A 14,741-nucleotide genomic window follows, 5' to 3' on the forward strand; every position below is an offset into this window, starting at 1 on the left:
TCTGTACACGGATGCTCGTTGCGCTCAGATTCTTGCTCAGCTGACCGCTGGTAACGCTGTTGCGGACACAGTGGTATAACTCTGCGCGCCGTTCGATGCATCAACAGAATTGACAGATGACAAAGTACGATGCGCGAAGACGTAAACATTGAGAGGTTTGCGTCAGTGACATGCTACTTTGCGACGTGTGCATCGATTATTGGAGAACGTAGTGGCGTGGCGTGATTTTCAGGTTTATCGCAGCCGATCAAGGTCCTACCCGGTGCTATTTGCCAACATTATCTCTGCCCAACCCGACCACGATCAAAGGCGTCTCCACACCCACGCCTGCGAAATCGCAGCATAGTTGCCATTCTCCTCTTTAACTACCGAAGGCGCATTCTTGGCTGGCAACGATGATCATTGGTCTTGCGACTGACAAAGCAATCGTTGGCATCATTTCTCCTGCGCGGAGCTTGGCGGAGCCTGACTGTTTGAGCGACGCGGTTGGCCCAAGCTTGCTCCCCCACCCCTCCCCAATCTCCCGCTGGCTTACCGCAACCTCGTCACTTTCTCCTTGGCCTCGCTGTCGCACTTTGCCTATGGCCCTTACCTCCTCGTCTTCGCCTTTAACATCACCTTGCGTCCGCGCTCTGCGCTCCGCCTACCCCTCCTTGCGCTCGCTTGATCCGCCTCGCGCTCGCCTCCGATGTCAGAGCTCCGTCAGACTCCTCTCGTCATCTCGTCATCTTGTCATCTCGTCACCTGTAACCCGTCGAGCCCCGGCCGCCCTAGTTGTCTGCAACATGCGATCGTGATCGGGCATATTGAAGTGGTAAACAAAGAAGGAAGCCTTCGAAGACCACCAATGGTAGACAAAGGGACGATTGGTATATGCGCACAGACTGCTTTGGCATCGTCTCTCCTTCCGGGTCTCTGCTGAGCCACGCATCTACCTTAGAGTGTCGAACTCTGGCACGAAGCAAGCGCCCTGTCTGAGAAAAGAGCAGCCTAACAGAATGTCAAAGACGGGTTGCGGAACACGATTGCTCACAACGGTGCTATCACCTATGGTGGCATGCCGGGTTGCTCGCTTCCTCCACCGACACCAAGATGAGCTTACATCCCAGTGGAGCACTTCTATAGACCGTAAACGCCACGCTGCTGATTCTAGTAATAAGTACAAAGTGTAATTTAAACAGCTAGGCAGCAAAATCGACTTCTACGAAGTGGAGCCTAAGCACATATATAATATAGACAAGAAAGGCTTTATAGTTAGAGCCGTCGGCAGACAGAAGAGGATCTTTAGCAAGAGGCTGTTTAAGAAGAAGCAGTTTAAGCAGAAGCTATAGGATAGTAACTAAGAGTAGATAAGCTTATTAGCGTGTGTTTACGCCGATAGTACAGCGTTACCGCCAGCTCTCATATATGCAGCTAACTCTAACAACATATAATTAACCTAGGTAGAGGACGTAAAGGTAGGAGAATATATAGCCGTCTTTAGAGTATTAGGCAGTAGCTAGTTAAACGATAGTCTTAGTCTTACCTAGCTTCAGTAGGTGTTTAAGCGCTTCACAGCAGCTAAAGCTTAGAGAAAGTACCGCCTACTACTTATAGACGGCTATAGGAGCTACCTAATAGAAGAGTTTCTAGAATACTACTATAGGTATAAGATACTATTAGGTATCTATCTACCTTATAGTACCTACACGCTGCAGCCGCTTAATATAGTAATATTTAAGCCCCTTAGTACAGTATACTTAAAGAAGCTAGTAACACGCCTTTATAAGTATTAAGGCTTAGTACCTATAGCTAAGGCTAACTTCTTTAGCCTATTCTAGGACGCTTAGGTAAGCAGCTTTACTATAAAGAATATTTTTAGCTTATTTAAGGTAACAGGTATATACCCCTTTAACCCTAACGTTATACTTAATCGCTTTACTAATAATAACTTAGATACCTCTAGTAATACGTTAGAGGAAGCTCTTATATATAGTAGTAAGGTATAGTAGAAGCTAAATATAGTTATAAAACGCGCGTTAGATAGTGCTTTAGAAAAGGATATATCTACTATTTAATAATCGCTCTACTATATAGCTATATAGAATACCCTCCTATAGAGTAAAAATAAGAGTTTACTTAACGCTCTTACTATTAAGAAAAGGAGAGAGATAAAGGGTAAGCCTCTTAACCTACTATAACACTATAAGTACTAAGGACCTTTAATAATATAGACTCCTTAGTTATTTAGAGAAGCTAAAACCTATATAAAGCTTATAAGGGTAGAGTATTATATAGGGGTTTACTATACTTCTCTAAGCTTAGTCCTTACTAGGGTAAGATAGGTTTAGGCGATAGTCTATAAGGTAGTGTATAGAATAATTAGGTAGAAAAGAGTTATTATTATAACTAAGAGATAAATAATACTAATTCTATAAATAATAGAATAACTAGTTAATAATCTATATAAGAGATAAACTATTTAAGTTAACTATAATAAGTATAATAATAAGATCTAATATATTCTTATACCCCTTACCTTAGGTCCTATCCTCCTTACCCTCCCTTCTAAGAGGGAGGCCTAGGAGGGCTATAGCCTCCTAATCCTTACTAGCCTCCTAGAGGCTAGGTCTTAGTAAGATACTATTCTTTTTATATAATCTAGGCCCTACTCTAGATCTACTTTTATTTATTATATCTACCTAATAGTCTTCCTTTATATAACCTATATAAAAGAGAAGTAATTCCTTATTACTTTATAATATTACCCCCCCTCTTAAGTATATTATTTTAATACTCTAGATTATTATTTTCCTACGCCTAGTCTAGTAGTAGTAGTAGAGGTATAGATACTCTAGTAGTATTATATCCTCTCTTTCCTCCTTTCTTTACTTTCCTTAACTATACCTAAGGTTTAGACTTCTTAATATATCTATACCTAGAACTTAACTTAATAGCGCTAGGCTTATACTAACTATATCTATTAGTAAAGGAATAAGATAACTTTTTATTATAAGTAGTATAAAGAAAAGAATCTTTATTATTTTATAGATACTACCTCTAGGTAGTATATAGGCTATATTTTAGTAAAAGCTAAGTATAGCTTATTTATAACTAAGGAAGAGTAGGAGAAGGTAGAAGCTAAAAAGTATAAGAAGCGCTTAGCGCTTCTTTAAGCTAAGGCTAAGGTTACTTAACTTTAGCTAGAAGTAGTAGAGACTAAAGTGTAAGAGTAAGTATTTACTAATTAAGATTATACTATTTTAAGTCTTTAGGATTACGTAAAAGAGTAAGCTAAGGGGAAATCTACCCCTAGTATAGACTTTTAGCTAACTAAACTATTATTACCTAGACTATTAACTAACTTAGGCTAGTTATAGGATAATACTTCTTTTAATCCTTTTACTAAATTCTTTTCTTCCCTTAAGGACCTAGTCCTCCCTTCTCTAGGTGTCTCTAATAGTACTTACGTACCTATAACTTATAGTTTATTAAATTTTCCTTTAGTTCCTAAGTGTTCTAGCTCTCTAGCTATCCTAACTACTTAACTAAGTATTTCTACTAATAACTAATTTTCTATAGGTCCTTAATTTCTTTAACCTTATACTTATTATCTTTAAGCTCTATATTAGTAGCTAGCTTAGTATCTAGAGGTGCTCTTTCTAGGAGTTTCTTATAAAAGACAGGGTAGATACGTATACCTAGTAGGAGTTAGAGTTTATAATTTATATTACCTATTTCCTTTAGAACCTTAAATAGTCTTACTTAGAGGTTATCTAGTTTCTTACTTAGTTACTTAATTTTTAAGTTTTATTATAATAAGAAAACTTTATCCCCCTTCTTAAAGGTTAGTCCCTTAATCCTTTACTTATTAGCTACCTTAGCTATTATAAGGTTCCTATAAGCTATATTCTTACTTAATTTATTATATAGTTCTTATATTAAGTAGGCTTTATTATCTATACTTACTATAATACTTTCTATATCTTTTAGATCTTAATAAGTAACTAGCTTATATCTATAGTTTATATAGTATAGTAAGTACTTAGTTATTACTAACCTAGTACTATTATAAGCTAGTTATACTATTAGTAAGAGTTTAACTTAGTTATCTTATAGCTTATTAGTATATATCCTTAGATACTATTCTAGCATCTAGTTTATTCTTTCTATCTAGCTATCTATTTTAAGGTAGAAGCTAGTTAATAGCTTCTTCTTTACACCTAACTTTACTAGGAATATATCCTAATACTTAGAAGTAAATAGTTTATTATAGTTAGTAATAAACTCTTTAGGTATCCTATACTCTAATATTAGTGCTTTACTAACCTTATACGCGCATTCTTCTACTATAATAGTTTCTTCTATAGGTATAAACTTTACTCCTTTTATATATTAGTATATAATAACTAGGATTATATTATATAATCTTCTAGATCCTAGTTCTAATAATTTTAGGAGCTTTACTATAAAGTTTATTATTATACTACTCTATAGTCTTATTAGTAGTAGTAAGGGTTATAATAGGCTATAGGGCTTATATCTCTTAGGCTTATTCTAGTAATAAGCTAAATAGTTACCTAGGACGTCCTATACCTTTACTTATAAGCGTAGTATTATAAACACCTTTAATAGTTACCTAACTATTTCTTCTAGTAATATATATCTATACTCTAGGGACTTATATAGTTCCTTAATAAGACTTAATCTTATATATAGAGGTATATATATTTAATTACCTTAAATTATATCTTAGTACTCTTACTTATCTTATAATAGTTTATTAGAGCCTTTTTCCTTAGGCTTAAACTACTAGCTAGCTACTCTCTACTACTACTACTACTAAAGTGTTTCTACCTACTTAGCTACCTTAGCTATCTTAGCTAGTTCTAGCTAGTTATAATATAGTATACTATTAGGTATCTTCTTAAATATAGTATTATATAGTTCCCTATAACTTTCCTTATATAAGTTAGATCTCCTACTTAGAGTATCTACTACTCTATTAAGTATTCTAGCTTAATAAGTAATCTTAAAGTTAAACTAAGCTAATATCTTAGCCTATTAAACTTATTATTAGTTAAGTTTCTTTATTATTATAAAACCTACTAAGTTCTAGTAATTAGTAAAAACCTTAATCTAGTATAGTAGTCCTAGTAAATAGACTTCCTACTATTTAAAGGAATTAACTACTCCTAGTAGCTCTTTATTATAAATATTATAGTTAAGTTCTACTCTAGAGAACTTCCTTAAGTAGTAGAATACTAGTCTCTACTTCTTATCTAGGTACTACTATAATAATATAGCTCTAAGTATATAATCTAACGTATTAGTCTTAACTTACGTCTTTTACTTTAGGTTATATATCTCTAGTATAGGTGCCTTAAGGAATATCTACTTAATTTAATTAAAAGCCTCTTAATATTCCTTATTCTATTTAAAACTAACCTCCTTCTTTATAATCTTAGAGAGGGGTATTATAATTTTTAAGTAATCCTTAATAAACTTTTAGTAGTAGTTAGTAAATCTTAGGAAGGATTATACCTCTTTAACTATTTTAGGTACTAGCTACTCCTATATAGCTACTATCTTCTTTAGGTTTATCTTTACTTCCTTTATAAATATTATAAAGCTTAGGTATTCTATTTCTTTTATATAGAATTCGTACTTCCTTAGCTATAGGTATAGCTTATATTCCTTAAACTTCCTTAGCACTTTCTTAATATACTCTATATATTCTTCTAGCGTCCTACTAGTGTATACTAGTATATTATTAATATATACTATAATAAAGATTCTAAGGTATTTATAGAGTACGTTATTAATAATTAACTAAAATATTACTAAGGTATTTATTAACCTAAAAGGTATTACTATATACTTAAATAGTCTATATTTTATCTTAAACACTATTATCTATTTATATCCTTCCTTAATCCTAATTTAGTAAAATCCTTCCTAAACATTAAACTTTATAAACTACTTAGCTCCCTAGAGTTAATCTATAAGCTTAGTAATTAGTAGTAAGGGATGTTAGTTCTTCTACGTAACGCTATTTAACCTATAGAAGTTAATATATAGTTACTATTTCCTATTAGGCTTCTTTATAAATAAAATAGGTAAGGCTATTAGGCCTAATCCTAGTTAGATAAATCTTTTCTTTAGATTCTTTTAGATATAATCCTTTAGCTTAGTATTATACTTAAGTAATATAGGATATATTAGTCCTAAGCTTAGCTTTACCCCTTTATTTAAGATAATCTTATAATCTTAATCCTAATAGTTTACTAAATCTATAGCTTTATTTTCCTTAAAGAGTTCTCTAAACTTATTAGTTTAATACTCTCTTAGTATCTCTAGTAGTAAGGGTCCTTCTTTTATAGTTATAACTTATCTTATCTAAATAACTTCTACTCTCTAAGGGTCTTTCTTATAGATTCTCCTAATCTTATAAGGTAAGATCTTACTAAACCTCTTATCCTAGGTTAAGCTTTAGTCCTTTAGGCTTACTCTTTAATATACTCTAGTAACCTTATATATAAGTTCTCTTCTAAGTATTATCTTTATTTACTAGTTAATAGTAGGGTTATAGGTATCTAGCTAATTATAACTTATTAATATATCTAGTCCTCCTAGATCTATAATATTAATATTTATTTAGTATTCTATACTAGCTATCTATAGCTTTATTAATTTAGTTTCTAACTAAATTATACTATTTCTATATTCTATAGGTTTTTTATTAGCTAGTACTACTAGTACTAGATTCTTCTTAATCTAGTAGGGTACTCCGTGCTTCTCTACTACTTAGGGTAAGATTATTATTCGTATAGCCCTACTATCTATAAGTACCTTAATATTCTATCCCTATATAGATATAGTCGTAAGTAACTACTTCACCTAACTATTAGTATCCTATACCTTCCTAAGGGTTATTTTAGGACTACCTTTACTAGTGTAACCCTATCCCTAGTAGTATCTTAGTTTTTTAACTACCTCTTTCCTTTATACTAAGGGAAATAGCCTATATTATTCTTTAAGCTATAGTGCGTTAAGTACCTATCGTCGTAATATAAGCTCTAATAGATATTTTAATAAGGGATCTCTTCTCTTACTATCCTTTCTTTAGGTATAGTCCTCTAGACCTTATAAATTAAGTAGTCTTTTACTTTATAAATATTTAATAAGAGTATAATATAGTAGTAGTTATCTACTTATTATACCTTTTTAAGTTAGTCTCTATAAAAAGTATATCTATTTCTATATTATATCTATAGAAGTCTTTTATAGATCTCTACTTTCTCTAGTTTATATAAGTAGTAGTTATCTACTAAATACTTATCTACCTAAAGATTTAGGTAGTAGTACTATTCTTAGTCTATCCTATATTCCTCTTTATCCTACTTATAGAACTTATAATCTATCTTATAGTTATACTAATATAGTTCCTTATAATCCTTAGTATCTTTTACTTTAGTAGCTTCTTAGTTAGAGACCTTAGCTAATAGGTTATTAAAGTAGGGTTATTAGTATATTACTTTATACCTAATTACCTTAGCGTTCTTACTAGTAATAATAATTTAGCTTTAAATCTTATAGTTATTAGTAAAATATATCTTATTACTATATATCTAATACTAGTTATTAGCTAGTCGTTCTATTACGACTTTACCCTTAACTTTCTAGTCCGTAGTCCTTAGTTTATCTATAACTAGGACTTTATTATCTAACTTAACTTATAGAATAACCTTATAGTCTTCTATATCTTCTAAGCGTACCTCCTCGTAGAGGTCTAGGTCGCTTAGGTTATTATCTAGCTCTATCTAAGTTAGGTATAGCATACCCTATTAGATTATCCTAATCTTAACAGCCGCTTATTTAACTTATTCTTCTTCGTAATCCCTAGCAAAGTATCCTATCTTCCCGTATTAGAGACATACTTTATTATTATAACGCCTCTAGCGTTCTTCCTTAGAGAGACCGTCGTATCTTTTACCTCCTTAAGTTTTCTTATCTTTAGCCTTCTCTTCTACCTTACTAGTTATAATAGTATTACTATCCTTATTATATTTTCCGCGTTACTACTTCATGTTTAGCAAGTTAGGTTAGAAGTATTTCTTCTAGTCGTTCTATTCCTAAAGCCTATTATCTATACGCGTAGCTAGCTCGATTAGAGCGTATAGTATTCTAGGCTTATCGTAGTGTATAAGGCTGTCCTTAACATTTTCTTTAAGGCCTACTTTAAATACTATTTAAAGTGCCGTATTATCCTAATTAATCCGTGCTTACAGTTACTTAAATTCCGCCGTATATACTAATACTAACGTAGTCTACCTTAGGTAAGTAATTTTCTTCTCTACTTAGTTCTAAGTATCTACTTCTCTAAAGATATATCCTATCTCTTATTTAAACTCTATCTAACTTATAAATAAGGTATAGGTTCCTTCTTTAGTACTTATATATTCTATATCTAGTAGGTAATTATCTATATAGGGTTATATCTAATTAGAAGCCTTATCCTTTATATATATACTAGCTATAAGGATCTTTTCCTAGTTATTAGGTACCTTATTATACTTATAGTATAAGTTAATATTAGTAAAGAATACTTATAGCTTTTCTTATTCTTTACTATATTTCTCTAGTAATACTATCTTAGGTTTCCTAGTAGCTATAGGTTATTTATTTAGGGTTATTATTAGTTACCTTATAAGCTAATTAATTATTACTTATATCTTAGTAATCTACTAAGCCTACGCGTTTATATATTACTTAAGATTCCTTAGCTTAGTAATATTAGGGTTCTCTTCTTTATTATTAGATACCTCTAGTATCTTATTATTTTCTAAGGTAAGTTGTGCTAGTATTAAGGGTCCTAGACCCTAAGTTATATTACCTTAAGTGTTTCCCTAATAAGCTATAGCTAAATCTTAATTAGATAATTCTATTAGTTAAACGTCTACTAATATCTAAGGTAGTTAAAGTGTTACACAGGGGTTTACTATACTTCTCTAAGCTTAGTCCTTACTAGGGTAAGATAGGTTTAGGCGATAGTCTGTGAGGTAGGATATAGAATAATTAGGTGGAAAAGAGTTATTATTATAACTAAAGAATAACGCTACTAATTCTATAACGATAGAATAACTAGTTAATAATCTATGTGAGAGATAAACTATTTGAGTTAACTACAACAAGTGTAATAATAAGATCTAACACATTCTTATACCCCTTACCTTAGGTCCTGTCCTCCTTACCCTCCCTTCTAAGAGGGAGGCCTAGGAGGGCCGTGGCCTCCCGATCCTCACTGGCCTCCCGGAGGCCAGGTCTTGGCGGGATGCCATTCCTTTCACGTGATCTGGGCCCCGCCCTAGATCCACTTTCGTCCATCGTGTCCGCCCGATGGTCTTCCTTCATGCGACCTGCATGAAAGGGAAGCAATTCCTTGTTACCTTGTAACATGGAGAGAGGGGCAGATAAGAAAGAAAAGGCTAACATAAAGGAGCTTACTAAGGCTAATAAGCTATACAATAAAAAGATTACACAGGAGAAGCGTAATGCGCGTATAAGGGGGAAGGAAGAGCGCAACTAGCTAAAGGCTAAGAAGGCTAAGGAAGTTACTAAAAGCAAGAGAGAGAGAGCGCTAAAGGCAAGCTCGCAACTCTCAAAAAGCTATACAAAAGCCGCCTATAGGTAAGCACAAGGCTTCACAATAAGCAGCACTAAGGAAGAAGTAGAGACGTAGTACTAGAGATAATGTAGGTAGTGCCTCGCGCACAGCGTGTACCCTAACACCGCTACACTAAACCAACACTTACAGCCGCAAAATCCTCTACCATGCGTGACGGCCCAACGAGCCCCGCCACCCAACGAGCCACCTGAACACCAAAACAACCCTACAACTTGAGGCTGTAGCGCCTTGCACAATAGCTATTATCGCGACATATTTTGGTTGAGAGGTCTATAGGCATTAATTAATATACATAGCTATTGATATCGCGTAGAAGGGGTGATGTTGCGGCTACGTCGTGACCTGAGAGGTGGCGCGCCTACAACAGCACCTCGAGGCTCTCTACTACCTTGAGGCCTCGCGATAGGCCTCTTTTTTTGAGTAGCCTTTGCAGTAGCCTTAAGGCTACTTCTCTTTCTCTTCTGGGCAGGTTTGTAGGCTTGTTGGAGTAGTTTTGCTGTCCTGCGAGCAGCTGCCCTAGAGGCCTTTTCAGCAGCCTCCTCTGCCTTCTCCTTCTCCCTCACTATCCTAGCTGCAGCCCTTGCTTGACGCCTCATCTCCTTCTCTCTTAACTTTGCCTCCCTTGCCTCCTCACGAAGCCTGCTTGTCTCGGCTTTTTAGAGTTGTACTTGCTCCTCCTCAAGCACCTGAAGCTGCTGGCGATCACGTGCCTCCCTCACCTTCCTTAGAGACCAGACTACACCTCCACCGTGATACTCCTTAGGTTCCTGAACTAGGAGAGGCTTGCCTCGCTTCCTGCGCGTTCGCTCATTGATCAGAGCCTCGCGTAGGCCCTTAACTTCATGCTCAAGAAGAGTCTTTTGAGTTGAGATTTAGTAGAAAGCTTGGCTTAGCTTTTGAGCTCGTCTATCACCTCGATCCTTCACTACCTGACGCAGCAGGCCTTCAGTCTTCCTCCAGTTTGAGGCACTTAAGGCTGAGGACTCGCTATCGCTTGCAGAAGTAGGTGCAGGAAAGCGTCGTAGTATAACATCAGGATTAAAGGGCGAGAGGCCTGTAGCCTCAAAGGCCTTAAGGATTGTTGTTTCTTTGAAAGAGGCCTGCCAGGCGCGATAGAAGAGGGGGAAGAAATCCCTCTTGCTCATTGATACGAGTCCCTAGCTCCTCTCTATAAATGCTGAGATCTCGTTTGAGTACGCTGTTGAGAGGGGCTTAAATAGAGAGACGTCGAGAGGCTGCAGCGTGTGGGTTGAGTGAGGAGGATACACAGCAAGGAGGATCTTGTTCTGGTCACAATATTCGATAAAATCCATTGTGAGGTGAGATCCATAGCCATCGAGAATGAGTAATCGATAGCTTGAGCGAGCCTTTGCCTTCGTGGCTTGATCAAACACTCGTTTAAGCCAGGCAAGGCCTATCTTATTGTTTGTCCAGCCTGAAGGCGATGAGGAGAAGAAGGCTTGATGGTTCTGAGGGTCAAAAGCCTGTAGCCAGGTATCCTGTATTGAGCTGGAGTCTGACTGATAGATTAGGGTTGGCTCAAGGTGAGATCTATCAGCGCATATACAGGCCAGCACGGTTATCCACTCTCGCGAGCCATCCTGGATATTATTCCTCCTCTTTCTATCCTCATACGAGGCCTTGCTGAAGATCCTCTTTGAGCGGCCTACAACACCAAGGAGGAAGCCCTTCTCATCCATATTGTATGTGTGACGAGGCTCAACGTGATACTGCTCTATCTTCTCGCGTAGAAGGTCGAAGTAGAGCCTATACTTCCTCCCTGAATCAGCCTTGTGGCGATTGTTGTCAATACCTGTTGTCCATTTTGAAACAAGCTTATCAGGATATCGCTGAACAAAGCGATCAACCCAGCGTTCTCCAAGCTCTCTCTTTGCAACCTGTGAGCCAAAATTTCGCATCATAGCTCGCGTAGGTGGTAGGCCTTGCCTTGTAAGGCGTTCAATGTAGCGTAAGAGCTCCTGCTCCTGCTGTAGGTGGAGAGCCTGTCGATTCTGAGCCTCAAGGCTGCGCGTTACTGATTGGTGTTGGTGCCTTCGCGAGAGTGTTGTGCGATCACAACCATATATTTCTGAGATTCTTCTGTAGCTAAATTGTTCTCCAGGTCTAAGCGATTCTATAGCTGCAAGCGCAGCCTCTATTGGGGTCATATTGCTGGAGTTATCGCGTGTTGAAGTGGTAGTGTTGTTTTGGTGGGTGGCTCGTTGGGTGGCGGGGCTCGTTGGGCCGTCACGCATGGTAGCCTAGAAAGTATTAGTAAGAAAGATTATCGCATAGGTCTATAGAGTACTCTACTAAGTTGCCTTATAATAACTACTTATCTATGTAGCTCAACAGCCTCAATTTTGTGTAACCCGTTTTAGTGTTGCGCGTGCACTGACTGACGGCGTGCATTGAGTGCATGGACAGGGTACTGTCGTAGCTTTTGTCGTGTTGGCGCCCAAGACTCTTACGCGACAACAGCGCTTGCTTTCGTCCACAGAGCCCGTGCTGCCATCAACGTCATTCGGAGCAAGATGACGTGCCAAACACAAATCGATCGTCAGCGTTTGTTCTTGAAATATCGCGAACTTTTCGTTGGCCGGAACGCGTGCGTGCGAAAAAGGAGGGTGGTTCGTAAACTCGTTTCAAATCAACCGCCTGTCCCAGGTGACTCTGTAGGCGATAGTCATATCGACCGAATCGTCCCTTCTCTCGTATCCCTTCTCAAGTGTCGTGTCTTCGAGTCTGAGGAGGAGGCAAGGAAGCACTTTCCGGACCTGTTTTCGGAACCGCCCCAGGAACCATCGGCTAAGAACATCTTGAAGAAGCGTAAGGCATCATCTGGGAGATCCATCGAGGACAAATGTATGTTGCAAGCCGCTCATGTTGAAGAACCGACTGGGGGAACTGCAGCTGGTAAGATTGCTGCGTCATTGCTTTTCGATACAAAAAGTCTCACATAACTCAGACGCGGGCGTTCGCATCGCCAGTAGTAGAGAGACTGGATCCGCTTGCTTAGTCTTACATCGCCCTAGAATTCCCTTCCAGATCCAACATCGCGTATTGTCTATGGCCCAGCAGATCCTTGAAGAGTCATGCTTCAACTTCATCAGAGCATGGCTTCCCTCTTTGCTCGAGGAGCGTGGCTGGCGTTGTGCAGCTGCAGTCGAGCTTACAAAGTGGCTCTGTGTCATCAAGAAGCATATGAAGTCTCTGCCTGACAACTGCATGAGCATCGCTGAACGAGCGTCTTTCAACAAGCTGGTCCCACTCGTCGCTCAACTGCGCCACGCTGCAGTCCATCGCTTGCACCTTCCGTCCGACCGGTTGCTATCACAGATATACTCTGCCAGTATGCTAGTCGAAGCTTTACGGGAAGAGACGGGCAAAGCGAGTTTGCAAACTATGTATGCACAGGTGGACACCCACGTCAAAAAGATGAATCAGGATGTGGAGGCAATGAATCAAGAGGGTAGAAAAAGGATCATCCAGATACAAGCGGAAAGAGAAAAGCTCCGCCAGGAGGAGCTACTACTCCACCAATCCATGGCGCAGCAGCTGATCAACATTTCTGTGGTAGCTGGTCAATCGCTCACCGAATCCATGGCCACGGCTTTCCCTCCGGGTATGCCGGGTGCTGTAGGATCGTCGGAGAACATGGCCACGGAGGACGAGCGTGCGACGAATGATGACCTCCACGTCACTATCAACGATACAGATATTGAAAGTGACGAAGGTAAGCTGCAAGCGGAACTTTAGCAGTTGAGAAAGGATATTTTTTGGGCTCCTACAGAAACTATAGCTTTCACAGCAGCGCTGCCAACAGCACTGTGAGCGCTACCTCTTTTCCACCGCACGGTGAGCTTGTCTCTAGTACGGCAGGGATGGGTGTGGAATGATGACTGAGTGTCGTACACACCGCGGAAAACCAGGTGCACAAGAGTGTATGTGCCATGGCCACAGACATGTTTGACCACACTACGACAGCCTCTCATATATCAATAGGAGCTAGAGCTTAGTGCACTGTGGGATTGTTATTGACACTTTCGCTGTCTGCACGGAGAAACTGCCGAGATACATGTGCTTCACGTGAGCTTAACCTCCAACCCAAATCTTGATACCTCTATTCATCCATCCTCGAAGCAATCGCCAAAGTCTGCTCGGTAAACTTTCTCTTTACATGTTTCTGCTTCTCTACCAGCTCCCTACGTTGCGTGTGCAACATCTCAATCCGCTTGTCGATATCGCCAATTTGACTCGTAAGATTCTGATCCGTGGCAAGCACCTCCAAGACTATCCCAGCGAGGTCTTCGAACTCTGCATCATCAGCGGTGCGCTTCGTGAGTCGCGATATTGAAGTGTCGACTGCGTTCACCTCATCATTCAGTTGCTCCGCGTAGGCAGTTGACGGGCGCGGAGAAGCAATTGAAGATGTGCTGGGCAACGATAAAAGACCGTTTGTAATCTCGGCGGTAGTGGGTTGGACAGGGCTTTCGTCGATGGCTGGGCTTGCCTCTTCCGGTGTAGTCCTAGGCTCACTTTGTCGTTCGCAGTCGATTGAGGGTGGTCTGGCAGAAGCAGCTCCCATCCGCTCGGCAATGTATTCAAGCGCACTCCGCAAGCGCTCAGGAAAAGCCTTTGTCTCTCTGAGCACGCAACTCTTTGCTACTCCAGCAGCTATGAAGTACCACTTTACCATCAGTGTGAGTCGTGCTTTCTCGTCTTGGCCGATTTTGTGGGCACTTTCTAGATAAGTCTTGTTGAAGGGATGCAGGATGCGCTGTTTGGCAACATCTTCAGAGCGAATGACTGTCCTCGAGAGTGCGTGCGTATCTTCGATGTAGAACTCGATCCTGTGGTATTCGCGTGGCTTTCGCATATATGCATAGATATCGTTGTCGTGTTCTTTATGATAGCCAACAAAGAGCTTTCTTGGCTGGGCATCGAGGAAGAAGTCCTGGTGTACGAATCGAACCTCGTCTGCCCCAGGTAGATTTTCCAGCAAGTAAAGCACGCCGTATGAACCCAAGTAATCGTGCAATTTGTCCAGATCAGTATGCTCATCGCCGCCCAT

At 38.8% G+C, this 14,741-nt stretch overlaps 1 protein-coding gene across 1 annotated transcript; it reads right to left on the bottom strand.

The window, feature by feature from the left end:
* Positions 1–13,790: 13,790 nt before the first annotated feature.
* Positions 13,791–14,741, bottom strand: ACET3X_009491 (uncharacterized protein; the record flags this gene model as incomplete). The annotated part of the gene is made up of 1 exon (XM_069455692.1): positions 13,791–14,741. The coding sequence occupies one exon, from the start codon at positions 14,739–14,741 to the stop codon at positions 13,791–13,793; it is 951 nt and encodes a 316-aa protein (XP_069303568.1).

This window comes from Alternaria dauci, chromosome 9, assembly GCF_042100115.1.
Source record: "Alternaria dauci strain A2016 chromosome 9, whole genome shotgun sequence".
Classification (NCBI taxonomy): Eukaryota; Fungi; Ascomycota; class Dothideomycetes; order Pleosporales; family Pleosporaceae; genus Alternaria; species Alternaria dauci.